The following is a 25,457-nucleotide window of genomic DNA, read 5'->3' as shown; positions in this document are numbered from 1 at the left end:
GGAATGATGAAGTCCTTTCCCAGGGAGCTTTAGCAACACCAGCATTAGGTACTCATACAGTAGTCTAAAGAATCCCCTTTTTGCTCTTTTATAGGCTCTACTATTGTCAGAGCATATGTATGCTTGACAATTATAAACATAACTTGTTGAATGATGGCATTCACAGGTCATGTGGGATCAGAACTCAAGCTGTCTTTTTTTTTTTTTTTAAAGGTTTGAGCAGAAGCAGCCAGTCTCCTATCTGGAACATAAGGAATCTTTGTTAAATGTCTTAGAAACTCTGGATTGGCCCATCACCTATGAAGATGTAATGTTGTTAGAAGATGAGATTCTGACAGGTTTAACATACCTAAGACAAGCCACTGAACTGCAACATGCTTCCAAAGAGGAAATCCAGAGAATTTGCCCCCTTCATCTCTGTCCCGCTAAAGTGGTAGGTAGCATAACAGCAGCATCAAACATGACGGTTCTAATATGTCCGATATCTTGACCTACTGTTTTTTAAAAAAATGATTTGTTTGGCACAGTAGCATAGGAAGCATGTATGTTTTGTGTATTGAAATGGTGCAGACTGACAGCCCAATCCTATTAGGCTCCTATGGTGGTGGATCACAAGATCTGCCACTGTCAATGCTGCTGCAGCATCACAAAAGCTGTGGCACTGTTATGTGCCCTGGGCCCACCTGTGCAAGTGGCCAGTGGCCCCACATACCAGCAACTCTCAGATATTGCCTTGGTGGTAGCATAAGATGGTGGTGGGTGTGGTTTGAGGGTGGGAGGGGAATGCTCCCCTGCCTTGGACTCACTCTAGCTAAAGAGCTGGTATGGATCAGAGGAGAACCTTTGATGACCAGGTGGCCTAAGTATTTTTATTACCTCTCCTGGGCTGTCTGGTCTCCCCCTCGTGCACGCACAAACACACACGCCATAGTATGCAGAATGGTGGGGGATATGACTGGGCCATTAGAGATGGAGTGGGGCATCACTGTCAGGCTAGTAGGTGGTCCATCATGTGTTTGTGCTCTAGCAGCAATACATATTGCTTACAAAAATTGTAGAGTATTTCCTCAGCCTCCAACAAAATATAGCTCTCTCTTCCTGAAAGGGAACTTTGAAATGCAGTTTCAGAGAGGTGGTAAGTGGGCCAAGGTTAGCCAGTAAGTGGGGATTTGAATCTAGGCTTCTAAGGTTTTGTTCACTGTAGCAGACTGCATATTTCACTGTAGCAGATTTCACTGTAGCAGATTTCACTGTATTTCACTGTAGCAGACTTTCATATTTCATCTTACAGAGCAGGGTAGGCAGCTCTGTAAGATGCCTTAACAGACCACTTCTCCCTTGCAAGTCATCCTCAGAAGGGAGTGATTTACATCACAGAAGGGATAGGAGGATACAGAGCACTTAACTCTTTCCCTGCCAGGCACTTCCTCCCAATACTCTTTCCCACCCCCACTCCCCAAAGTTGTTTTTACTTCACTTTTCCAGGGATCTAGTCTTGTGTATTCTTCAAATCTCCTGAAGGTGCTTTGAAAGGAAGAAAGGGTTGGCAGGGCTTCATGATGCAATTGTGATGCCTTTTCCTATCTTTCCCAGCCTGATGTGAAACCCAAGTGGAGTCCTATTTGCTGCAGTAGGTGGAGAGCAGGGCAGGCAGGAGTTATCCACTATTCTCACATAGGTTGCTGTCATGGTTGTCTCAAGGCACGGGCACTGTATCCAGCACAGAAGCTGGCAACCTTATCTAAAGAGACCCAGGTGTGACACTTGCCAAGTCTGCAGGAAAAGGATGCCCAGTACTGCAAGCCACACCTCAGAATGCATTATGGTGATATTTTCCTTGAGGACAAGCATTCAAGAAATGAGGACAGCAACACTTCCAGTGTGCAGAAGTTGTGTCTAGCATTGCTTCTTACATGAAACCCATGTCTGCCCAGCCCACAGGTGTACCCATTTGATCCCTGTTGTGTATATGCAACGCTGGGCAGAAATGGCTTAATCTGTCTCTGCACTAGAGCCTGGGTGGATGTATCCAGTCAGTTTAGAGAATCTCTACTTCTTAACTCATAAAATGCTTGCTTCCTCCAGATAAGGGATCTCTAAAGACAAAGTGGGGACTGGTTTACACTGAATGCTTTTACTTCCTACTCTGATTCATAATTGCTGGAGTGTCAAATGTAGGGAAATGTATATGCCCATCACTTTTCATAAAATGAGTGTTGGCTTCTTTGGGTATGTAATGGGGTGTGTGCTGACACTACCTTCTAATTGTTTCATGTGTGTGTTTCATGTACCCTTAACCTGAGTATATGGGGGTGCTAGGAAATAATGGCCCCTTTAACAACCCTCAGTTTGGTTTTAAACTCAGTTAATTCAAAAGAAATGGGCACCAAATACTTGGAGAGGAAGTGAAATGCCATGCTTTGATTGACTGATGTAATCTGTAATTGTAATGGACAGTTGATAAATGAAAACTGTTGCCTGGCAGGATTATGCTAAACCAACCATTCAGTCAGCGAAACAAAGACATTATTTTGAAGAGGGCTATTAAAATGCTAATAAAGGCTCTTAAAAATAGTGGTGTGTAGCAAGCATCTCTGAAGGAGCTTATCTTTGGGGACAAGGGTGGACCTGTATGAGATTTCCAATTGTGCATTTCTCCAAATTATAATGAAAAGCTCTTCTTTTTGCTACTGGTTAAACAAAGTGTTGTTTATGCTCAAAGTGGAAGGACTTATAAAATGTGCAGCTCCTATATGTGTTTACTCAGAAATGCCACTGTTCAGGGGGATTTTTTTCCCAGTGTAGTGTGCATATAAACATAGGTGGCTGTTTTATTGTGAGTCAGGCCACTGGTATGTCTTACTCATTATTGTTTACCCTGATTACTCTCCAGGGGTTCAAACATCCCTACCTAGAGATGCCAGGGAGTGTACAATAATTTGATTTCTCCCTGCAAAGCATGTGTTCTACCACTGAGCTATGGGTCCAGCTTTAAATATAGAATTGGTGTATAGGATTGCTGTTTTAGTCACAGTACACAGGAATGATCAACTTGTGTACTACCTAATGTGTGAATAGGATCAAGAGCTTAGTTACTAGAATTAGGGTCTCTTGTGCTTCAAGTGAAATGGTATAGGTTCAATAACGGGCTGCTTCCTTAATTGGGTTTTGAGCCCTCCACACAGCTGTGTGCCTTAGACCGAAGTGTCCCAAAGCATTATCGCAAGGCACCTTTTCACTGTGAGGACAGTGACACCTAGTTATCTTGTTTACTTCACAGCCCTCTGTCCTTGATCCTCTCAGGAGTGTATTACTACCAGTCTTCTGATAGGTGGGTCAGGTCCATACAGGCAACCTCCTTCTTCCTACATGAAGCTCTGGACAGTGAGCATCTTGCCCCAGGGGCAGGAGGTTGGAGTTGATAGCTCCAGGGGCCCTTCTGACATCACATTTTGTGATTCAGATGAGCTTAATATCCGCAGCACTTACTAGTAATAATAGTGCTGGGAAAAGAGCTAACCTTTGGGGCTCTTGAAAATCCCTAAAAATATATTATTTATTTAATTAATTAATTAATTAATTTGTACCCCACCTTTTTGCCCAACGGGCACACAAGGCGGCTAACAAACAATTTAAAAATACAGCATGAAAGACAGTTAAAAACATATCATATATCATAAAAACCCTATATGATGTTTTTTTACCCCCCCTGCCCCCAAATTGATAAGATAGCTGATATTAGTATTCTGCCACCGATTTCAGTTTGAACTCCAGCTGAGCAGCAGTAGAAATATTTTTATGTTTCATGGTTTAGTCTGGGAATGTTTTATCCTCCTCTCCTGCCATTCCAACATATGCTGTAGATCGTGATGTGATTAACACTGTGCAATCACTTATCCTGAGACAACCTGTTTTAGCAGCCTAATCAGAGCACCATCTTCGTAATAGCTAATCTGCAACTGTAAAGCTTTAGGAGTTGAGTGGCAGGAATGCAGGCAGCATTCAAGATTGCATGGCACTCAGTCTGAGGCAAAGAGGCAAAGAAGGAAGGCCCATAGCCAGGGAGACAGACCAGGGACAGACTGCACTTGCTCCCAGTGTGGAAGGGATTGTCTCTCCCGAATTGGCCTTTTCAGCCACACTAGACGCTGTTCCAGAACCACCATTCAGAGCGCGATACCATAGTCTTTCGAGACTGAAGGTTGCCAACAAGACAGTGCTGAAATGAGAGGTTTCAGATGATTGCCAGATGGTCTCCCTGTTTTGTGATTTCACTCACCTAAATGAACATACACAGTACACAACATCTTCCTGATGTATGTTATGGCCCAAAGAAAGTTGTTTGATAAAAAGAGATGGCAGAGGCTGGTAATTTTCTTTTATATATTAGCACTGCATATCGATTCACTGTTTCCTTGGAATTAAAACTTTTTTAAGTAGATTTTTTAGAAAATTGATGGTCTATTTCCACAGAGTTAATAGTAATCCTTTATGACTCTCTTTGGTGCATTGGCTTTCTATTTAAGCCTGCTGCCAAATTAATAGTGTGAGTTGCAGAATGGTTCAGGAGTCGCATTTATTGAAGATTTGGTTACACTGTAGCTATTCTGCATAGACGGCTGAGCACATGGTCATTATTGAAAGATACTGTATATTTAAATTATCCACTTAGGGCAGTGGAGGTCTTGAAGTCTCCTTTCTATTCTTAGGTTCTTCAGGATAGGGAAAAAAATTGCTTAATGTTATTCATCCTGCTTCATTTGCCTGTCTGAAAGTAAGCAGTGTGCAGGGAACTGACATATTTTTGGTCTGGACTCGATTCAGTGAAAGGTAGAGCTTATGATTTAGAGGTGGGCAGCCCAATCCTGAGCTTCCTAGTGCCCAGAGGAACAGCCTTGCCAACATGGTGACTGGTGTATCCCAGGGGTGCCGGGAAGCAGCTGGTGGTCTCCTGAGGGGAAGGGGACTTTCATCCTCTTCCTCCAAGGAAAGCCCCAGGCCCTGCAATGGGGTTTCTCAAGTCTGTGCTAGCTATTTTACCAGCACAGACTTGAGAACCTCCATGTCTGGCTTTGCAGCCTGACATGGAGGGTAGGATCTGGTGAAGCAGTGCTCTGCCAGTCCCACCCCCTTCACCCTGGAATGCCTCTCCCCCCCACCCTGAAAGCCCACAACTCTGCCCAGAACTCTTATCTTGCTCCAGGCAGCATCCATCTGGTGCTGGGTATAGCACCGACTGGTGCTGGCCTGGTGCCGGAACTTCCTACTCAGAGGGTGCTGCAAACTTGCTTTACGGCACATTTACAACACCCAGCACTGGTGCTGGAGCTCAGTGCCGGCGCTAGGGCCCTATTGGATTGGACCCTAAGATACTAATGTACTAATACCGGTACACTCTCATTATCCAGAAAGCAAAGCATCTTCCTAACCATAAACCCAGAAGCTAAGTGGAAGAGCAAGTTAATATTTAGTATTAATGCTCTATTATTTTTTCAAGACTTTGGCCCATAGCCAGGGAGACAGACCAGGGACAGACTGCACTTGCTCCCGGTGTGGAAGGGATTGTCACTCCCGGATTGGCCTTTTCAGCCACACTAGACGCTGTGCCAGAACCACCTTTCAGAGCGCGATACCATAGTCTTTCGAGACTGAAGGTTGCCAATACTAATACCAGTGCACACATTATCTCAGTGGTGAATAAGCAGCATAGGTTGTATTCCAATTAAAGTAAATGAGTATCTGAAGCAGGTAACTTTGAAAGGGAGCTAGAAGACGTCATGCTGTGAGTTCTGCAAAGACTGGATCCCTGTTTTAGTAAAATTCACCACTCTTATGGTATTTTCTCCCAAGAAAACTGCTTCCTGTGTTCTGAGGCAGCATTTAACAGTGCCTCCAAACTCACATAATATACGTAGTCTTCTCTGCTACAGATTTTTTTTTTTTAATCCCAGGAGAATATTTGTTGTTCCCCAGCCTGTTCTCTTTTTTTTTTTTTTTGGAGGATAGCTCTTTGTATCTAAGGGTTCAGCAAGAAATGATGAGGGCAGAACTTTTTGCTGCTTGTGTGATTGGTGAAGTCCCAGCTGGGGGGAGGGGCAGAAGCCAAAATGCTCTTTTAAGGAGGAAGGAAATGCTATTTCTATACAAGAATATTGGAATGATGTTATGGAGTGTGTGAACACGTGAAGCTGCCTTAAGCTGCATTCCTATCTGCATGTACCCAAGAGTAAGTCCCATGGACTACAGTGGAACTTGCTTCTGAATAGACCTGCATAGGGTTGGGCCCTTAGTCAGACCACCAGTCTGGGCCTAACCCAGTATTATGTAATCCAGGCCACAATACTATGCACACTTTCCTGGGAATAAGCTCAATTATATTCAGTAGAACTTCCTTTTGAGTAGTCGTGCATTGTTCTGCCAGTTGGCATCAGCTCTTCAGCCATGCAGTCCCCACTCCCTGAGATTCGTTGGAGATGCTAATGATTGAATTAGGGATCACTTACATACACTCTACCACTAAGCTATGGCCCTTCAGTTGACTCATCATCATTCACTTTGAATGGTGAGAGTAGATGACAATACTGCATAGCACCTACAATGTGCCAGGAGTTCGTAAAGGGAAATACTTAGTTTCATGCATGCTGCTCTATTGCAAGTCTTGTGTTTTCTGCTGATGTTGTCCAATGATGTGAAACAGCCAGCAATAGAAATCTTTCTCTCTTTCTCTCTGTCTCTCTTGCACACACACACATGATTCAGGCACTTCAAGTAGAGGCACAGCCAAAGAAGAAGCACAGAGGGAAAATACTGGATGCTCTCAAAGGTCGAAGGGCCATTGCAAGATCAGAAAGCACAGGATTCTATTATCCAGGTAAACGCTCTCATTGTAGTAAATTGACATTCATATGGTCTGGAATTCTCCTCTAAAAGCATCAGTGGTCTAAGGACCGGGTCTGCAGACTTGATATGCTTAGAGTGGGAGGTACCAGCTAGTAGGCTGACACAAGGTCACCAAACACATCAAACTGGCACTGCAGAAATATAACACACATGACAGGGCTACCTCAAATGCTTTGGGGCTTCTTAGCATCATCAAGGAAAATTTGTGTAGGATTCTTTCAGTTTGTATAAGAATAATGAAGATTTTGAAGAAGGGGAGATAGGATTTTAAATTTGGAAGTCTTAGTAGCATGCAGTGGGGAAAAAGGAAGGGAGCACTTGGGAATCAGGGACTGTCTTTGTACTAGAATGAGCCTGGAGACTGTGTAGTATGCAGAAGTCTTGCCTCTGACCATTGCACCACCCATGGAGACGTCCTGTGGTGCCTTCCTCTTCCATTTTCAAGCTCTCCTCCCTGGCCCGCACACCTCCTCTTGCATGCTGGCTGGAGCAGGTTGCTCTCTGGAGAGAGTAACAGTCCATTACTAATTAATTCCTGCAAGCTTCTCACACTGATCTGGCAGGGAATCAAGGGCTCCACCTCCTCACTGTTACCTGGTTTCCCAGTGCTAAGTTAAAAAAATTGGAACTGAATTACAAAAACATGAATCCTGAGTTTGAGATAGATTAGCAGTCTGTTGCAAATAGGGTTAGAACCAGAGTATGCATGTGTGAAAACAACCTTGCGTTGAGACAGACTGTTGGTCCCCATAGCCCAGTACTGTCTGCTAAAAGCTGTCTGATTGACAGCAGCTTTACAAGGTCTTTGGCAGGGGTCTTTTCTAGTCTTACTACTCGAGATCCTTTTAAGTGGAGATACTAGGGATTGCAAAGCATATGCTCTGCCCCTGAGCTTTCCTAGAGATGGTAGATTAAAGGCTATTTAGATTTCTGTCATCAACTGTAAAGCATACCATGCAGACTCAAACACGGATTTTTTTAATATGTTTTTTTTAGGGGTAGTAACAAGAACCATCACTCCTTGTTATGCACTTGTTGATTTTATAAATGGACAGTCTGAGATTGTACCACTGAAGTTCATTCTGCCTGTGGGGGGTGCGATGCCTTGCCCAATCTTGCAGGTAAGTAATCTACCTGTAATCTGTAAATTATCTTGCAGGCAAGTAAGAGAGTCATTTCTCTCCTTTATACTGTGTCTCCATAGACATTTACTTATTATTTCAGCACCTCCAGTTTGCCTAAGGCTGGTTTCAGGTTTCAGGGGACCCTTAGCAAACTGCCTTCCATGGGCCTCTCTTCTAGCTAAAAATTCAAGATTGAACTTACCTTGGCAGATGGAGCAATTCTGCTGAAGTCGTTGCACCACCACTACTGCCCAAAGGCCGTGGACAAGAAGGTGATATCTTGGATTGGTATTAGGCCTTTGGCAATTGCTCAGCAATGCTAACTCCTGACACCAGCCCTGGCTGGTCCTTTGCCCTTCTTGTTTGTGTACAAGTGGGATCAGAACAGGCTGGGTTAGCTGTACAACCCCACAAGCTATGATGTTAAAAAAAAAATGTCAGGAAAACAGTGGACTCTCTTCTCTCAAAAGGCTGCACTTAATTTCTTTAAAAAGAGGTGTGAGGGCCTAGGCAGGTGTTGGAGGCCTGCCATTTGTCCGAGAAGGAAATACTCATTAAATTTGATGGATGTGGAAACAGCCAGTTGCTCTGCAGAGTGGTAAAGGCACCCTGTGTATGCTCAGAGGTACTCTTCATTGTTTTATATAGTATTATACAAATTGTATAATATGGCAATCGCTTTTTCAAAAGAAGGGTCATAACCACAGATAGGAGAGGATGTTGCTAAATGGTCCTGGTTAATAAAAATAGGGTAAGGCTAGAGGACTAGGAACAAAAGTACCTGGGGGAAAAAAACAACTTTTATTACTTTCACCACTGACTTCCAACAATTTCTTCCATCCACTTTGGTAATGGAGTGCTGAACCAGGAGTGTGAGCAGTTCTTGTGCAGAACAGATACCCTTGTTTTTTTGTTTTAAAGCTTCTAGACATATGAAATGCAAACCACTAATTGCAAACCACGGCATAGGTGACACACACTGGAAGTGGAACACGATTGCTGTGCTTTCACTTTTCAAGACCTGGGGAGCTCTGCAGACCCTCGGGCAGGGCTCCCTGCACCCCAGGAAGGCTGCTGCAGGGACTGGTAAGTGAATACCAGTCCCTGCAGCCCCCTGAGCAACACAATCCTGGAGTTTGCTGCCTCTACCCCCACCCCTTAAGGAGAAAGTAGCCAGGCCTCACAGGCTGGGGTATTGTGATGCCCCAGTTTGAAAAGCCCTACTTTACTGTATAAGAACAATATACTGCATCACAGCTACTGTGCATTGTAACTGCTGCTGAGAAAGCCCCTCACTGGCCATTCTTCTACCTAGCTTCAGAACGTAGGGGCACACAGAGGAGGGCCTCCAATGATGAAGGTAATTATTGTGTGCTAGAATTGGTCTTTCAAGAGCTGGCTCATTTTTAGAGATATTTCCAACAACAGAATAAATGCTTCAGTATATGAATTCATCGCTATGTGGTAAAAGAACAGTGTAATCATAGCTGATTATCAAGTGAAAGAACTCTGGGTTTATGCTTCTATGAACACTGGGGTGCAGAAGGGAGAGGCAGGTATTGGATGGAATTTTTTTTTCTTCTTGAAAATTGTATGTGTCAACTCACATGGTATAATTGCGGCAGAATCCCTCTTATAATTAAGTGATAGGCCATTGGTCAATTACATTTAAAATGGACACGTGCAAGTCAACTCTTCTCTGGTTTTACAGGTTGGAGATTATGTACTGACCAGAGTTAGGAAACAATCAGGAGAAGAGTACTACGTACCTGGCATTGTGATGGCAACACCTAAGAAATGTGGTGCAGACGATAAGCTCTACACAATTTTGAAATACAACAATAAAAAGGTAGGGAAGTGGACAAAGAGACCATAAAGAGGCATTTTGCCCTGGAGGCTAATAATATTTTTTTCCTTCAGTGCAGCAAAATAGATAAGCTAGAGCACATTTTTCTCCTGTCATGTCCAGCTGATAGGAGAAGTGATTGATTAGCACCAGAAATTAATAATTTGGAATGACTGTCTTAATTCAAATCCTACTTTTTCATTTTGCAAAAAAAAAAAAAAATTGATGGAGGTGATTAAGGGGGGGGGGGAGAGAGAGCTTTCAGCAATAGCAAAATGAATAAGAAAATGATTCTGTGTCTCAAAGGGGCTCACAATTTTTCAAAAAACACCACCAAAACCCAGAAGAAAGAGATCAGGAACATTATACTAGGCTGGACTGACAAAGAAACAACACCTATGAATCAACATTTGTTTGAATAACTAACTGCTTTTTCAGTTTTGAAGTAATCCTTAGCTTCATTGTGCTTAATTTTTTTTTAAAATCGTTTCAGTTCATGAAGGTTACTTTTGGTTATGAGACTTAAAAGTCATTGAAATTAAAGGTGAAATTTAAAATGGTGATTTTGATTTTTCAGGAACACTGTGTGCGCAATGGGCTTATTAAGATCAGTCATAGAAGATACACCTGTACCTGCTGCTACATAAACATGAGCCGGATGACAGATTGCTTCATGTGAGTATGCTTCAGTCTTTGTCTTTTCATTGTATGTGTACAGTGAGATCCTTATCAGGCAGTACTGATGGAAGCTACTGGGAAAGGAAACTGTAATTGCAGTGAATTAGTAGTTAAGAGCAAGAAGCCCATGATGAAATGATAGAAAGCAAGTTGTGGCAGAGGCTTAAGTCGTACCCTGCTTCTTTCTAGATCAGTGGTTCCAACCTTTTAGGAGCCTGTGGTCCACTGAGGCAAACATTGGAATCGTTGTAGACCGCATTCAACTCCCTACTCCACCCCCTGCTCACAAAAAATACAGTTAAATTTGTAATAACACTGGCCTGCAAATTTGAGGGTTCAAAAACTTTTTTTTTCAAAATTTATGGTGGTTTTATATGAATTTTGGGCACTGATTTTAAAAAGTCATTTGTTTTGCCCTAACACATCTAGTTTCAGAGATACGGCATAGCCTAATTTGTGAATGGTTTAAGCGGCTTCCTCATGCGGAAGCTTTGGCATTCACTAATGAGGCCATGCGGTATCTCCAAAACTTGACAAGATAGGGCAAAACTGATGCCATTTTTGGAATCAGCACCCCAAACATACCCAGGAATAGGTCTAACTTTTAAGACAGCAAAATGTGTGTTGGCCTATGTAGTTTATTATAGATTTTTTAGATTTATTATTCATAGAGAAGATTTGTGGGTTGATGCTTTTGTTGCTGGCTGTAGCTGTAGGTGGTCAGTTCTCTGCCTTCTTTGGTGGTCCACGAGGGAGAGTTTGCTCAGGAAAACACTGGAAGTGATTGAAGGCGATCTTTTTATTTTCCCTGAGACTTTGCGGAGCACTTTTAAGGGTCTCGTGGACCACTCGTAGTCTGCGGACCATGGGTTGGGAACCAGTGCTCTATGGATGCAGGAAGGGTTTATATGTTTCTGGGAGCGCAATTCTAAGGATGCACTCAGCCAACGTAAGTCCCTTGTGCCAGCCTGGGAGGGTTGCAAATGTGCCTTAAAGCATGTTTGTGCCTCCATGTGAGTCCGTTGGGTTGGTGCAGGGATGCATGCCGGCCTGCAGAGGCCAGATCCAGCCTCTGTGCTGACTGAAACAGGTAAGTTTGCACTGGCCCAGCTCAGCTGGTGCAGGGGTTTGGGGGGGCGTGAGGAGGGCAGGGAGGAGGTGTTTTGAGGTGGGTGGGTCCGTGGGCAGGCAGGCGAGGAACAGGAGGTGGGGCCAGGATCTGGCACTTATTCTGGATTCTAGCCCTACCTGTGGAGCAGCTCCAGGCTGCTCCATTCTACTCAGATCTGCGCCACCACTTTAGGTGGAGCAGATCCGAGTAGACCCATTGGGGCCGCTGTGGCTCTCCCTAGGGAGGGGTCTCCAAATGTTTTGGCCAGAGGGCCGCATTAAATATCTGGCACAGTGCTGAGGGCTGGAAGAAAATTTAGATATAAAATTTAAATAAATAAAATTGGAGATGGAACTTAGATGAATGAATAAATGAATAAGTGGGCTCATTCACTCAGCCTCTCCGGCCCTCAGAATACCCTCCAGATGCAATCAGAGCAGAGCTCTGGTCGTGTTCAGTCAAGTGGGCCAGAGGCTTTCAGGGTACAAGAGGCTGGCTGCGGGCCAGATAGAGATTCGCTGCAGGCTGCATCTGGCCCCCGGGCCGGGGTTTGAGACCCCCGCCCTAGGGTAAAGGGAATTTTTTTCCTTTGCCTTGGGCCCAGCCTCAGCCAGCCTGAAACTTATGCTGGTGCAATTGTGCTGTTCCAGCGCAAGTTAGGGTTGCACTGTGGGTCACTCAAGTGGGGTGATCTCAAGCATGTGGCTTTTAGATGTTGGGAGGAGGAGTAAAATATGAGCATTCCCAATAGAAAAGTTAATCAAATTTTGGGTGAGTTTTCAGGCCTCCTAGTGTAATCCTAGAAATCCTAGAAATGAGCTCTCAAAGCCTTTCTAACCCATTTCTGCAAAGCAGTAGCAGATTGCCAAAAGCTTTTGTCTACTATTCATGCTCTATTTCCTTGTAATTTATGTGTTTAGGGGTCAGATTTGACCTTGGTGAGAATATAATCTGTTAATCTTATGCTTTGGGTTATAGACCAAACGTAAAGGTTGTAAAGCACTTCCATAAAGCATTTCCAAGTGAGGAGAAAGAAAGGCAGATCATCTCTGCAGGAGGGACTTGGAAGAAGATTAAAAGAAGAGGAAAAGCTAAGGACAAGAAGGAATACTACAAGGAGTGCTCTTCATCAGACTCTGATGAGATGTTTTTTGCCCCCAGAGGGACGGTAAAACAGAGAGAAAAGAATTCATCTCTCTCCCCTCGTATCAAAGGAAGAAAGAAAGGTACAATAAGTAATCTGGAGAAGGAGTTCAATGAACTCATTAAATTGAATGTATCAGAGACAGAAGAGTTGAATTAGGTTTATCCATACAATTCCAGTTTTAGATCCTGGCTTGCTTTCAAACCCTATTTAAAGCCAATCTGGATGTGCCAGAGTTGGGAGAAAAATTCTTCTTCCTCTCATAAACATAGAGAAGGGAGCATTAGCTTCCAAGGCCAGGCGATGTCATGTGGGACCAGGATTAAACCATGGTTCTGTGAGACATCTACTGGGCCAACATATGTTTGTGTGGAATATTATTATTATTAACAAATTATTATTATTAACAAATAGTTTGTACAAATAATTCATAGTGGTTACATAGTCTCATTCCTCAGTTCTTCAGTAGCTAGCCCGAAGGCCCAATCTTACCCAACTTTCCAGCACTGATGCAGCCACAATGCAGCCCTGAGGTAAGGGAACAAACATTACAAGGGCCTCTGTGACTTCACCACCACCACAGAATACAGTGCACACCCCTTTGGCATGGCTGCACCTGTACTGGAAAGTCAGTAAGAACTGAGCCCATAGTTATTGTACAGGTTGAGTCTGTACAAATGCCAAAAATGTACAGGATGCCAAAAATGGAGTTTAATGAAATCCATTTTAAAAAATGTTCTTTTGCTCAGTGGTTTAAAAATAGCCTCACCATTGTAATGCAGAAGAGTAGAAGCAAGCAAACAGGCGGACGGTAAATAACACAGGCCTACAAAATTGAGGGTCAGAAAAGTTTTTCCCAAACTTTATGGTGGTTTGATATGAATTTGGGGTGCTGATTCCAAAAATGGCATCTGTTTTGCCCTATCACGTCTAGTCTTGGAGATATAGTATTGCCTCTTTAGTGAATGGTTCAAGCAGCTTCCTCATGAGGAAGCTGCTTGAACCATTCACTAAAGAGGCTATACCGTATCTCCAAAACTAGACGTGATAAGGCAAAACGGATGCCATTTTTGGAATCGGCACCCCAAATATACCCAAGAATTGGTGTAATGTTTAAGGAAGCAAAATGTGTGTTGGCCTGTGTAATCAATCTGTGTCTCTCCAGGCACTTAGAAAGGCTTCTCTCCCAGGCAAGTGACCCCTCCCTTCACCTGCTCAAAAGAATGCAAAGAGAATGCAAAGCTGAGGTGATAATCACTTTGCATTCTTTTCCCTGCTCTGGGGGGGGGGGGAAGGGAGGGGTCGCTTGCCTCTGAGTGAAACTGTTCTAAGTGCCTGGAGAGAGAATGATTGTCTGCTAAGCAAGGGTGTTCTTAAAAGAGACTTTTTTCCTTTAATTGAAAGGACCCTTCTCATTGCATTGAGATAAAGCTGTTGGTGAAAAATCTGTGGATTATTAGGTTATATCTGTATTGAATAATGAAAGTGCTTAATGTGAAGAAAATCACTAAATACAAATACGATATTCTATGTAAGTGCTGTACAATGTAGGTTAATTTGAATTATTAAATCCACAAAAGTCTGAAATCTTATCCAAAGTACGTATATTTGATCAAATGCACGTAGCTTCCATTTACTTGATGGACTGATTGTCTTGTGTCTGTAGAATAATGTCAAGCACAATAATTGTTAGAATTGCTTTCGTGTATTGTAACATTTCCCTTGTCTTGGAATGGGTATGGAATAGAATGCAGCTATATTTGTTGTATATTTGGGCTTTAATAAACAAGATGAAATAACCAGTATTTCACTGTGAGCTTACTGGTATTTTTGCTTCTGAATAGATTTTATATGCAGCTGTTCTTACAGATTCCATTTTTCTAAATTCCTGTTGCCTTGTCTGATGTTTCCTCTAGTTTTCTTTCTTCCCCTTGAATTAGTGTCTATCTAGACCTTGGTGAGCATTCTGTGACTGGTGAATTAAGCAAGATCTCTCTAAGCCACCAACATAAAGGAGAGAAAAAGGTGCGTGTCCTAGAAACGGACACGCGCAATTTATTTGCAGATGTCAGGTTTGTCAAATCCATCTCTGTGTGTGACTTCATGGGAAGGGTAGAGCCTTCGTGCAGACACATGAGTGTTCGTTTTGCAGGAGGATCTGCTTTCAGTGAAATAGTTGAGTTTATCCATCCTGGTTCTAGGGTCAATTTCATTTCCTCATTTTACCAGACAGATATTTCAATTTTTGGACAAGACCATAATCATGTTGACAGAGTATTCCCGTCTGCTGGGCATGGCTTGTTTAATAAGCAAAGATAGCTTGTGTTTGTTTTGAGCTTGCCTGCTTTGCAGTTAGGGCCTCTATGTTTGGATTAAGAGCATAAAGGCAGTTCCTAGCTTGTCGAGAACATGTCCCACTCTGTAACCATAATTCACCTTTATCACGCTGTCAAAATATTTTCTTCCATAGGGCTCCATTGGGTATCTTGAACCCTACTTGGCATATTCAATCTCTTTAGCTTGAATTCAACTTGAATCTACTGAGAGAAGCAAAGAACTCTTCAGCTCCCAGGACATGTAGACACAAGACAATTCATTATGTTAAGATGTGATCTTGCCTTGTAAAGATTCTGTGAGATCTCTGTAATATTAGTGATGGTTACATTTCCACTTCCCATTTGTGTTCTTGTCTCTGGAAGGCCTTTGTTCACCCAGGATCTCCAAACTAGGTCAGTTTGTAATCCCAGTTAGCAACACACTCTCCTCCAGCCTCCTGATTTCTTGTTCTAACAAGCTAGAACGCATAGCTTGAACGTGGAACATTGTCTTGAAACAACATACCATTTTCGTTTTGTGTCAGCACCTGTGATGAGGTATTGGTGGAACTGATCATCTATCCTTATTCAACAACTCTCAGTTCACTTGGGGACTCAAATGACAAGCTCTCGGCATGATCAGTGGAGATGCCTTTCCAGTGTTTTCCTTGCCAGTGGGAAGAATATTGAGTTCTACACTGAGTTTTGGGTGTCTTTTGGAGACCTGCGAACATTTGGAGCACAGCCTATGCTTTTAAATGTCAGGTTCTAATAAAAGATGACATTGCTCATTCTTATTTGATAGAATATCACTGAAGGGGTATTATATTCTGTAAGTAATTGGAACTTTGGCTTGAGTGAGAGTTTCAGGGATTGTTCATAGCTCTGCCTCTCCTACCCCATTTGCACTCTTTTTTCATCTTTGCTTGTTTGCCACCCCTGTGCTAGAAGCATTGATGGCCGATGCCCTTCTTCCATGCTTGTGTTCTACCTTGAATTCCCCTCATTCCAAGTCACAGCACCTTTTTCTTTCTTCTTACCTGGCTTTCTTTCCAGCCAACTCACCTGGCTGCATCTTCAGTCTTCTAGGGGTTGTAAAAGAGTCTGCTCTTTACTCCAACTGCATTTCATCAGCATAACCAATGATGACTCAGATTTGCATGTTTAGTGAATTGAAGGCAGTGATTTGAAACTCACAGCCCAATCCTAATCAGCACTGGTGTATCCAGCACTGGGAAGGAGCAGGCTGGAGGTCTCCTCAGGGTAAGGGGACATTCATCACCTTTCCCCCTGTAAAACTCTAGCCTGCTCAATGGGGTTACTCAGGTCTGTTCCTTCCAAAGGCCAGTGCAAGTCTGAGAAGCCCTGTATTGGACTTTCAAACCTGGGAGGGGGAATAGGATTCCAGCCCCCATCCTGAGCCCAATCTGCCCCTGTCTTCACCCTCCCCTGCTCTGTTATACCCCCTCCATGTCCTCTCCTCAGCCCCTGTCCTGCCTAGTAAGTACTTGCCTGTAACATTGGGTATGCTGTCTGGATCCTGCACCAGTAGGAACTGCTTAGTTGCAGATCCATTGCCGGTTCTGCTTACTCACTGGATGTTGCAACAGGCTTTATGATGCATTTGCGATACCCTGGGCTGGCAGGTTAGGATTGTACCATAAGAAATATATTCGTTTTTGGTGTTGCTTACTGTGTGTGATAGGTCTATGATTTTCAGGAAAAATATCATTCCTGTGGCTATCCAGGATTTACTTTTGACATTTTTGTCCCCCCGTTTTTTAAAATTTTATTTTCTCATTCGACCTCTATTGTGTGTGCCTGTGTGTGTGCTGGGGAGGGGGTTATTTTCTTATGTAGCTGTTCCTTGTCAAAGCAGGAATTGAGAGGAAAGAAGGCAATGAGTTTAAAATGGATGAGCAGGTGAGAGTGAACGGCGCAATAGGGTATGATGAAAAAGGTTTGTAAACATTTGCATGCCTGGCTGCTCCAGTCCAGCAAACAATTCCAGCTTGGGTGCTTCGGTACACACTGGTGATCTCCTGCCCAGAACAGTTTTCCTAGTCATTTAAACATGCCAGTCTATGTGTATTTGGATTTGGTCATGTTTTGGAAATTAATGAGAACCCTTGTACAAATGGACAGATAGATACAGATAAAGTCTCTCACACTCAAGGGCTGTAAATGGAATATCTGAGAGCACATGCCTCTTGATCTGCTAAAATGTGCAAAATTCCTCTGGGAAAGAGTAAACTGCTGGCAAGAAGGAAATTTTATATAGAGATGTTTAGAACTGCAATATTTTTTAGTTGACTGCCATGTCAGGTGCTATTCGATGGTGAGAGAAAGAGAAACTTTCAAAGATGTAACTGTGATTGCATTGTTGGCCTTTTTTTGTTAATTACAAATAGGATTACATCTTATCCTTTCCCTTCATCCTCCAACCCACTTTGCTTCTAAACAAGTTTTAGAGTTTTCAGTTTTCAGTTTTCAGAAACCCAGTTTTCAGAGACATCAGTTTGGTCACATGAAAGTTATAGGGGATGCAGAATTGATTTTTTTTTCTTGCCAAAATATCTGATACAAAAGTCCAGAGCACAAATATTGTGTATGTGAGAGAAAAAATAATTTTAAATGCCTCCAGAATTTTCCTTTCAAAAATGTACCCAATGACAAAAGAATTATTTATCTTTTTGATTAAAAGGTAGAGATATCTAAGCAGAAAGCCAGTTTGACCCAACCAAAAATATCAAGTAGAAAGCGGTTGATTTGGAAATATTGGTTTTCTCCCATAAATCTGAAAAAAATATGTAGAAGTTGTTCAATCATCCACTTTAGCTATGACATTTCAATGGCAAATTAAATATGCATACACAATGAGCATAATGTTATTATAGAAATTAGATTCAAAGCACACAATGTTTTGGAGACGAGACCCTGTAGTGTATGCAAACACACTAATTGTCAGGAAGCTGTCACTTACATAAGTGCTTGAGAAAACAAGTGATTGCCAATATGCATACAATTTTCTACTTGATAGCTGATGTGCCTTGAACTGTGGAAGGGCCAACTCAACAATGTTGGGATTCTTGTGATATGAGAGCCTTGATTTTTAACACACAACTAAAAAGTAACCTGCATTAAAACCAGTGGCACTTACACAGGAGTATTTGGGGTTGTTTATTCTCATGGGGGGGGGGGTTTGGCTCCCTTTAGAAGCTCTTCACGGGTTCCAGTCTCCCTCCCCTGGTCAAACAAGGATACAAGACAAACAGGTAAACATAAAATCACTTATTTTCAGTTTGCAGTCTGTGACCCCCTTCCAATGTGCCAGGGCAACCTGAGTAGCAATATGGTTCTCAACCATTGTAATAAGAAAGGAGCTTCATGTATGCATGCACAAAGCTGCACTTTCTAGCAGATTTGATTTTGATTCCTTTCTGACAGCAGAGCTCCATGCTCGCATCCCACTGCCGAGTGGACCTCTGAAACTGTTGGTGACTGGTCTCTCTGTGTTCATTGACTATATGTAGGAAATTAGTCAAACTCTTAATACTGATGTGCTTTACTTCTGATGATGCGTTCTCTCCCATTCTCTTGTTTGCCAGCGTCTATTTATTGTAGTACGTCACCACCTCCAAGGGGTACAAACCGGTGCCTGTCTGCAAATGCTTCTGACTCTGCGTGTTCTAAGCAACTTAGCTGTGTTCGTTGTCCTTCTTCCATGCGCCAGAAGAGCGCTCCTCAGCTTTTTAGCACTTTCAGCAGTAGCAGCAGCAGTAACAGCTCCCTGTCGAGTATCGAGAAGGTAGAAGACTTGGCCAGGCGGCTTCAGCGGTACCACATAGCGCAAAGGAGAAGCCGCTCGGCAGATGCCAGAAAGGAGCAGTGCCTGCTGTGAATGGGGAGGAGTAGTCGGGAGCTACGGAACTGTATTCTACCAATCCTAAATAAACCATTAATTTGATATTAAACTTTTAGTAGTAAAAGGGCACCATAGCAAAATTACTTTGAGAAGAGTTGGCTGAGGTTTTTAAAAATCTAACTATGTCAAGAAAATCATATCGTCGGCTGCAGACCACTTCAGTGTGTGCTCCCAAAGGGCATGGCTTGTTTCTCAAACTGCAGGTCACCATGGTTGTGAAATTGCACTGTCGTCTAAATGTCATAGGTAACAGGGAGCGTGATCAGCAGTCCACCTCCTCTAATTCCTGAGCTGCTGCACTCAGAGGCGGACTTACCCCTCCCCACTCCTGGGGCAAAGGTCTACAATGCCACCTACCCTCCTGCCTGCAAAGCCTTTCAAGTGTGACAGAGCCTCCTGCAATGTTAGAGCCAACTGCTGAGGGGGAGATTTGAACTCACATTTCCCCAGTTCGAGCCCACCACGCTAACCACTGCACCACTTCATGCAAGCGTAGAAAAAGAAAGAGCCTTTGCTTTCTGTTTCCATGCCAGTGTTAATAATGTGCTGTGCTAGCGAGAGAGATGCTTCCATGATAGACAGAATCCCTGCTGACCATTAGGATGTTGCTCGGTCAGTACTCTCTTTCACACCCCTGCTGTTTCCCTCTTGCATACGGCCCCCACCTCAGCTGCTATTCCTCTCTCATGAGTAAACAAGTCTTAGGAACAAAACTGTCACATTAATACCTTTGCCAAGATCATGATATAGAAGGCTTGTCGCTCTAGATCAGATCATTGGCCTTCAAGTCAGGTATTCGGCCTCTCACTCTAACTGAAACTCATAATGCAAAACTTCCATGGTGGAGAGTCTCCTAGTGAAACCACAGATGATGGTTGGCAATCTTCAGTCTTGAAAGACTATGGTATAAGCCTACAGCACCCAGTATTCCCAGGTGGTCTCCCATCCTAGTACTAACCAGGCCTGACCCTGCTTAGCTTCCAAGATCAGATGACATTGGGCATGTGCAGGGTAACAGTTGAAACCACAGTATACTGGCCATTAAAAAGTACATGGTCAAAGAGCACTGACTAAATCTTCTTTTGCAATTTGGGAACTTTCTGAACTTGTGATTTCTCCCCCTGCCCCCGTTAATACAACTACTTCCCTGAAAGAGTCATTGACCCTGTCCAGTTTCTTTTGAAAAATGTAGAATTAAATTAATTGCTTGAGGACCAACTCCTATCCAACTTTCCAGCGCCTCTGCAGGTAAGGAAACTGTTGGGAGGAAGTGTCTGCAACTGCCTTTTGCACGCACTGCCTAGACAGCGGCCATCACAAAAATGCCATGGAGCACTTTGCAATGACCCAGTCTTAGTTGCCGCTGGTGCTGAAACTGGTGCAGGTATGTGTAGCGCCTAGTGACGGGGAGACAGGGAAGGCAAGAATGGGGGTGGGGGCATCTTTGGGTGGGGGAGGGTGGTCCAGCTTGATGGCTCAGGCGTAGGAGAGGGGTGGGGATGGCAGCAAAGGTTGCCGCCACATCCTACCCCCCCACCCGTGCCTGAAAGCACTATACAGGCTACTCGAATCTGCACCAGCTATGGTACCTGCTTGGTACTGCTTGGTCCTGACATGGGATAAAGGAACTAATATTCCTTTAACTCAAGGAGATCTCTGACTGTATCCTGGGCTCTAAGCAGCATACAGTGTTGGCCATTTTGGTATCACTGTACTGTGGGGCGGGCAGCCCAGATAGGATTGGGTTGTTAGGAAAAGGGAATGTGGTTAGGATCCTGGCACAATCCAACCCCTCCCATCCCTGCTTTTGAGCAGTTTTTTCAAAGAAAAGTTAGTTTAATCACATTTGCACAGAACAAGGCCATTTTGGCTGTTCAAGAGTGGTGTTCCATGAAGATTGAGATGGTTTTTCCACCTCGGGTGTTGCTATAGTTCCAGTTGTTTGTTGTTGAGTCAGTCATATCGAAAGATACATGGCTCCTGTGGTCTTTCACAAAGGGCTTGAGAAAAACAGCAATTATTGATTATGGTTATTACACTGGGCAGAATGAAATGGCTAGAACTAGGTACAACATGTTCCTCCTGATTAGCTTTCTTCAAATATCACACAGAGTTGCATGCTGAGTGCTCTTTCCGTGAAAAATTGCAGTTTATTAATCCTGTACATTTCCATTGAAACCAGTTTCTTTGGGAAAAAAATCACATGGATTAATTTTTATTTTTCACATCAAATGACAGGGCTGTTCTGTGCTTAAAATGAAAAAAGCAAAGCCCACATCCCAACAATCAGCAATTGCCAAAGGGTGCTGAACAAACTCCAGAGTCAGGGAATTAGAGGGTAGGTCCTCTCATGGACTGAGAACTGGTTGAAGACCAGAAAACAGAGAGTGGGTGTCAATGGGCAATTTTCACAATGGAGAGAGGTGAAAAGCAGTGTGCCCCAAGGATCTGTCCTGGGACCGGTGCTTTTCAACCTCTTCATAAATGACCTGGAGACAGGATTGAGCAGTGAAGTGGCTAAGTTTGCAGACAACACCAAACTTTTCTGGGTGGTGAAGACCAGAAGTTATTGTGAGGAGCTCCAGAAGGATCTCTCCAAACTGGCAGAATGGGCAGCAAAATGGCAGATGCATTTCAATGTAAGTAAGTGTAAGATCATGCACATTGAGGCAAAAAATCAAAACTTCATATATAGGCTGATGGGTTCTGAGCTGTCTGTGACAGATCAGGAGAGAGATCTTGGGGTGGTGGTGGACAGGTCGATGAAAGTGTCGACCCAATGTGCGGCGACAGTGAAGAAGGCCAATTCTATGCTTGGGATCATTAGAAAAGGTATTGAGAACAAAACAGCTAATATTGCCGTTGTACAAATCGATGGTAAGGCCACACCTGGAGTATTGTGTCCAGTTCTCAAAAAGTCGCCACATCTCAAAAAGGACATAGTGGAAATGGAAAAGGTGCAAAAGAGAGCGACTAAGATGATTACGGGGCTGGGGCACCTTCCTTATGAGGAAAGGCTATGGTGTTTGGGCCTCTTCAACCTAGAAAAGAGGCGCCTGAGGGGGGACATGATTGAGACATACAAAATTATGCATGGAAAGGATAAAGTGGACAGAGAGATGCTCTTTACACTCTCACATAACACCAGAACCAGGGGACATCCACGAAAATTGGGAGAGTTAGGACAGACAAAAGAAAATATTTCTTTACTCAGCGTGTGGTTGGTCGGTGGAACTCCTTGCCACAGGATGTGGTGATGACATCTGACCTGGACGCCTTTAAAAGGGGATTGGACAAGTTTCTGGAAGAAAAATCCATTATGGGTTACAAGCCATGATGTGTATTTGCAACCTCCTGATTTTAGAAATGGGCTATGTCAGAATACCAGATGCAAGGGAGGGCACCAGGATGAGGTCTCTTGTAATCTGGTGTGCTCCCTGGGGCATTTGGTGGGCCGCTGTGGAAACAGGAAGCTGAACTAGATGGGCCTATGGCCTGATCCAGTGGGGCTGTTCTTATGTTCTAAGCAAATGTTGGGTTAGGGATGAATTCTTTTTGTTGGCAGCCTTCAGTCTCAGAAGACTATGGTATCGCACTCTGAATAGTGTTCTAGAACAGAGTGTCCTCTCCAGTGCGTGAAGCCTGGGTAAAGTAGATATGGAGGATAGACTGTTACCCATGCAGCAAATCCCCCCTCTCCATGTCGCTGAAATGGTCCAATGGAAAGCCAGAAGCCAATACGGTTGGTTCCAGCGGCGTCGCAGGAGTTGCCAGAACGTGACTGTGTTCAGCCATGAACTGCCTCAGGGACTCCGGCTCTGGATTTTGCCTCGAGGTTGACTCCTGAAGCCTTTTCCATAATTGGATGTAGCCACAAGGCAGTGGAGGTTTGGGATCAGAGTTTTCCTTCTCTCAGATGAGCTGCCTTCCCAGGCTAACGAGTCCCATCTACCCGGTGTCTGTTTAGTTGCCTCTTACGACAAGTACAGCCAAACTGAGGGCTTATTCTTATCCCCAGCCCCCAAGGGAAGGATGAATTCTTAGAGGTTCTTAGAGGATGAATTCTTAGAGGTTGGATGAATTCTTAAGAGGTTGTTTATAAAGTCATTCTCTTTTATTTAATTATTCCACGGTGGAGAAACACTCTTCCTTAATATTTTCTTACAGACAGAGTCAAGCCTTTATAGACATGGGGATTTTCTATAATAGAACATTCATTAAGAATAAAATGACAACAGGCATGGTGCCGCAGGATATTTGCCCCCCTGATCCCCACCGGTATACCAGTATATCAAAGTTCTATATAAAATAACTCCCAATTAATCTTGATTACATAGAAAAAAAATCAACCCCTCCAGCTGTGACTAAGAGTATATTACTATCAAGGTCATGGACCAGAGGAAGCCCATGAGCTCTTAAGATATTCATGTGAGCGAATTCAACAGAGTTGCAACAGGTCTGATGCTGGAAGGATCCCAAGCAGGAATCAACATGGCTTACTGTATGTGGCATTCTTCCCAGTGAGGCAATCTGAACTTGTTCTAGAGGGGCATTCATCAAGTTTTTGCAGTTGAAGCAGCAGATTGTCTTTCAGTTGAGCAGTAATGTCACCTTTTTGACAGCTTGTAGCCATTAAACATCTCATGGCAGTTCATAAGATGTGAAGGGATTAACCTCAGTGTCCTGACCAAACTCCTGTTCAGGTATTAATGCTGGCTTCCACTACTGCAGGGGTGCTCAAACTTTCAACTTTAGGGATGCTGGACCTTTAACAAGTGTATAGAAGGGAGAATTGCAGCAGGTGCAATTTGTCATCCCACAGATGACAAGCTGCACCTGCTGAAATTCTCTCTTCTATACACTTGTTAAAGGTCCAGCATCCCTAAAGTTGAAAGTTTGAGCACCCCTGCACTACTGCTTTAAGTAGATCCAGCATTGTATCCAAGTTTCTTTAGTGAATTGCTATGCAGTTGGGATTGCTTTATGATCTTAAACAGCTCTTATTCACACAGCTCATATGTTGCAAGGGAGGCCCCACCTCCTAGTGCAGATAAATTCTCACCCCTATTGCAGTTGCTTGTGCTGCCCTTATCTTCACAGCAAGAGCAGGGAGGTTGTGTTTTGTCCAAGACTTGCTCATGGCTGGGCAGGGCTTTGGGGAAACCTTGCTTTTCCCCCATCCAAGCAAATGCCCTTTGGGTAACCGTAGGCAAGTCTTCCTTTTTCACCCAGCAATCCTTGTGCCATTTTACAAGAACTTGTGCCATTCTTTTCACGATGCACAAAGCTGCTATAGGCCTAATTTGACTTTTTTATTTGATGAGTCTGGTGCTTTGGATCTGAATGTCTATTCATGAAATACATTTATATTAATTGAGTTGTTGGCTGTATTCATTGGTTTCTGAGTTACTCTTTATCTTCAGAGGTGCGCATATTTATCTTGTAGGTTGCCTTTATCTTCTGCATTTTTATGTAGGGGGAAATGTATTCAGTTAGATGGTTAAGCCTCAGCCTTAATAATGTATTTTTCTGTCTCTTATTGCCTTTTCTGCTCCTAGTTGTAGTGCTATTGACATAAGGAACCTTATCTAATTGCAAAACACAATTCATCTTCAGTGCAGTGTATTTGTGCAACATTAACAGAGTGGCCCAGCAATGGTGCAGAACTCTTTTAGAGTTCATTTCAGATTCAATTTTTGCAAAATGATTTACATCCTTTGCTATCCTGTCAACCAGCCATGTTTAGCTAGGACTGTACCAGCTGTTTTTATGCTATTCCTCAATGTACCATGTTACAGTTCATTGCTGGTCCTACACTCTTTCCAAATTCTACTCTACCTCTGGGCTTTTGTTTTAATGTGAAAGTTAAAGCCCAAACCTATGCATGTCTACTTTGAAGTATGTTCCATGATAGACAATGGGGCTTAATCTCAGGAAAGTGTGGATCAATCAGGTACTAAGTTTCATTTGACATACATCTTATATCCCCTATTCCAGGTATTTCACAACCACGTTTGCACCTTTTTTCTAATTCTTCATTTTGTTTGTTTGTACTCCTTCCTACAATATTGTATATCACAGGGATCTCCAAACCCCGGCCCAGGGGCCAGATGCGGCCTGCAGAGAGCCTCTGTCTGGCCCATGGCCAGCTTCTGATCCCCTGAGAGTCTCTGGCCCAGTTGACCAAACACAACTGGAGTTGTACTTGTGGGGTGGAGGAATGGGGGTCTGTTTAAGTGTTTGCTTTATTTCTTGGGCTGTGTGGGTGCTTGGAGAAATCCTGGACATTTGAGCTCATTCATTCATTCATTCATTCATTCATTCATTCATTCATTCATTCATCTAAGTTCCATCTCTAATGTATTTATTTAAATTTTATATTTAATTTTTTTCCCCCGGCCCTCGACACTCTGC

At 43.3% G+C, this 25,457-nt stretch overlaps 1 protein-coding gene and 1 pseudogene across 1 annotated transcript in view; one reads left to right on the top strand and one right to left on the bottom strand.

Moving 5' to 3' along the window:
- The window catches only part of VWA3B (von Willebrand factor A domain containing 3B), an 81,450-nt gene extending 62,431 nt beyond the window's left edge, over positions 1-19,019 (top strand). Inside the window, exons 23-30 of the mRNA XM_066621325.1 lie at positions 214-433; positions 6,781-6,871; positions 7,897-8,021; positions 9,736-9,873; positions 10,448-10,545; positions 12,638-12,885; positions 16,998-17,078; positions 18,727-19,019. Of these exons, the coding sequence (XP_066477422.1) occupies positions 214-433; positions 6,781-6,871; positions 7,897-8,021; positions 9,736-9,873; positions 10,448-10,545; positions 12,638-12,885; positions 16,998-17,078; positions 18,727-19,019 (1,294 nt within the window). The remainder of the gene's footprint in view (positions 1-213; positions 434-6,780; positions 6,872-7,896; positions 8,022-9,735; positions 9,874-10,447; positions 10,546-12,637; positions 12,886-16,997; positions 17,079-18,726) is intronic.
- A 933-nt stretch (positions 19,020-19,952) lies between these two features.
- LOC136646761 (5S ribosomal RNA) lies at positions 19,953-20,069 on the bottom strand (annotated as a pseudogene).
- Between the last annotated feature and the right edge of the window lie 5,388 nt (positions 20,070-25,457).

The sequence above is a fragment of the Tiliqua scincoides genome, chromosome 3 (genome assembly GCF_035046505.1).
Source record: "Tiliqua scincoides isolate rTilSci1 chromosome 3, rTilSci1.hap2, whole genome shotgun sequence".
Classification (NCBI taxonomy): domain Eukaryota; kingdom Metazoa; phylum Chordata; class Lepidosauria; order Squamata; family Scincidae; genus Tiliqua; species Tiliqua scincoides.
Note: the sequence above shows the minus strand (reverse complement) of the source record. Positions and strands in the feature narration are given on the sequence as shown.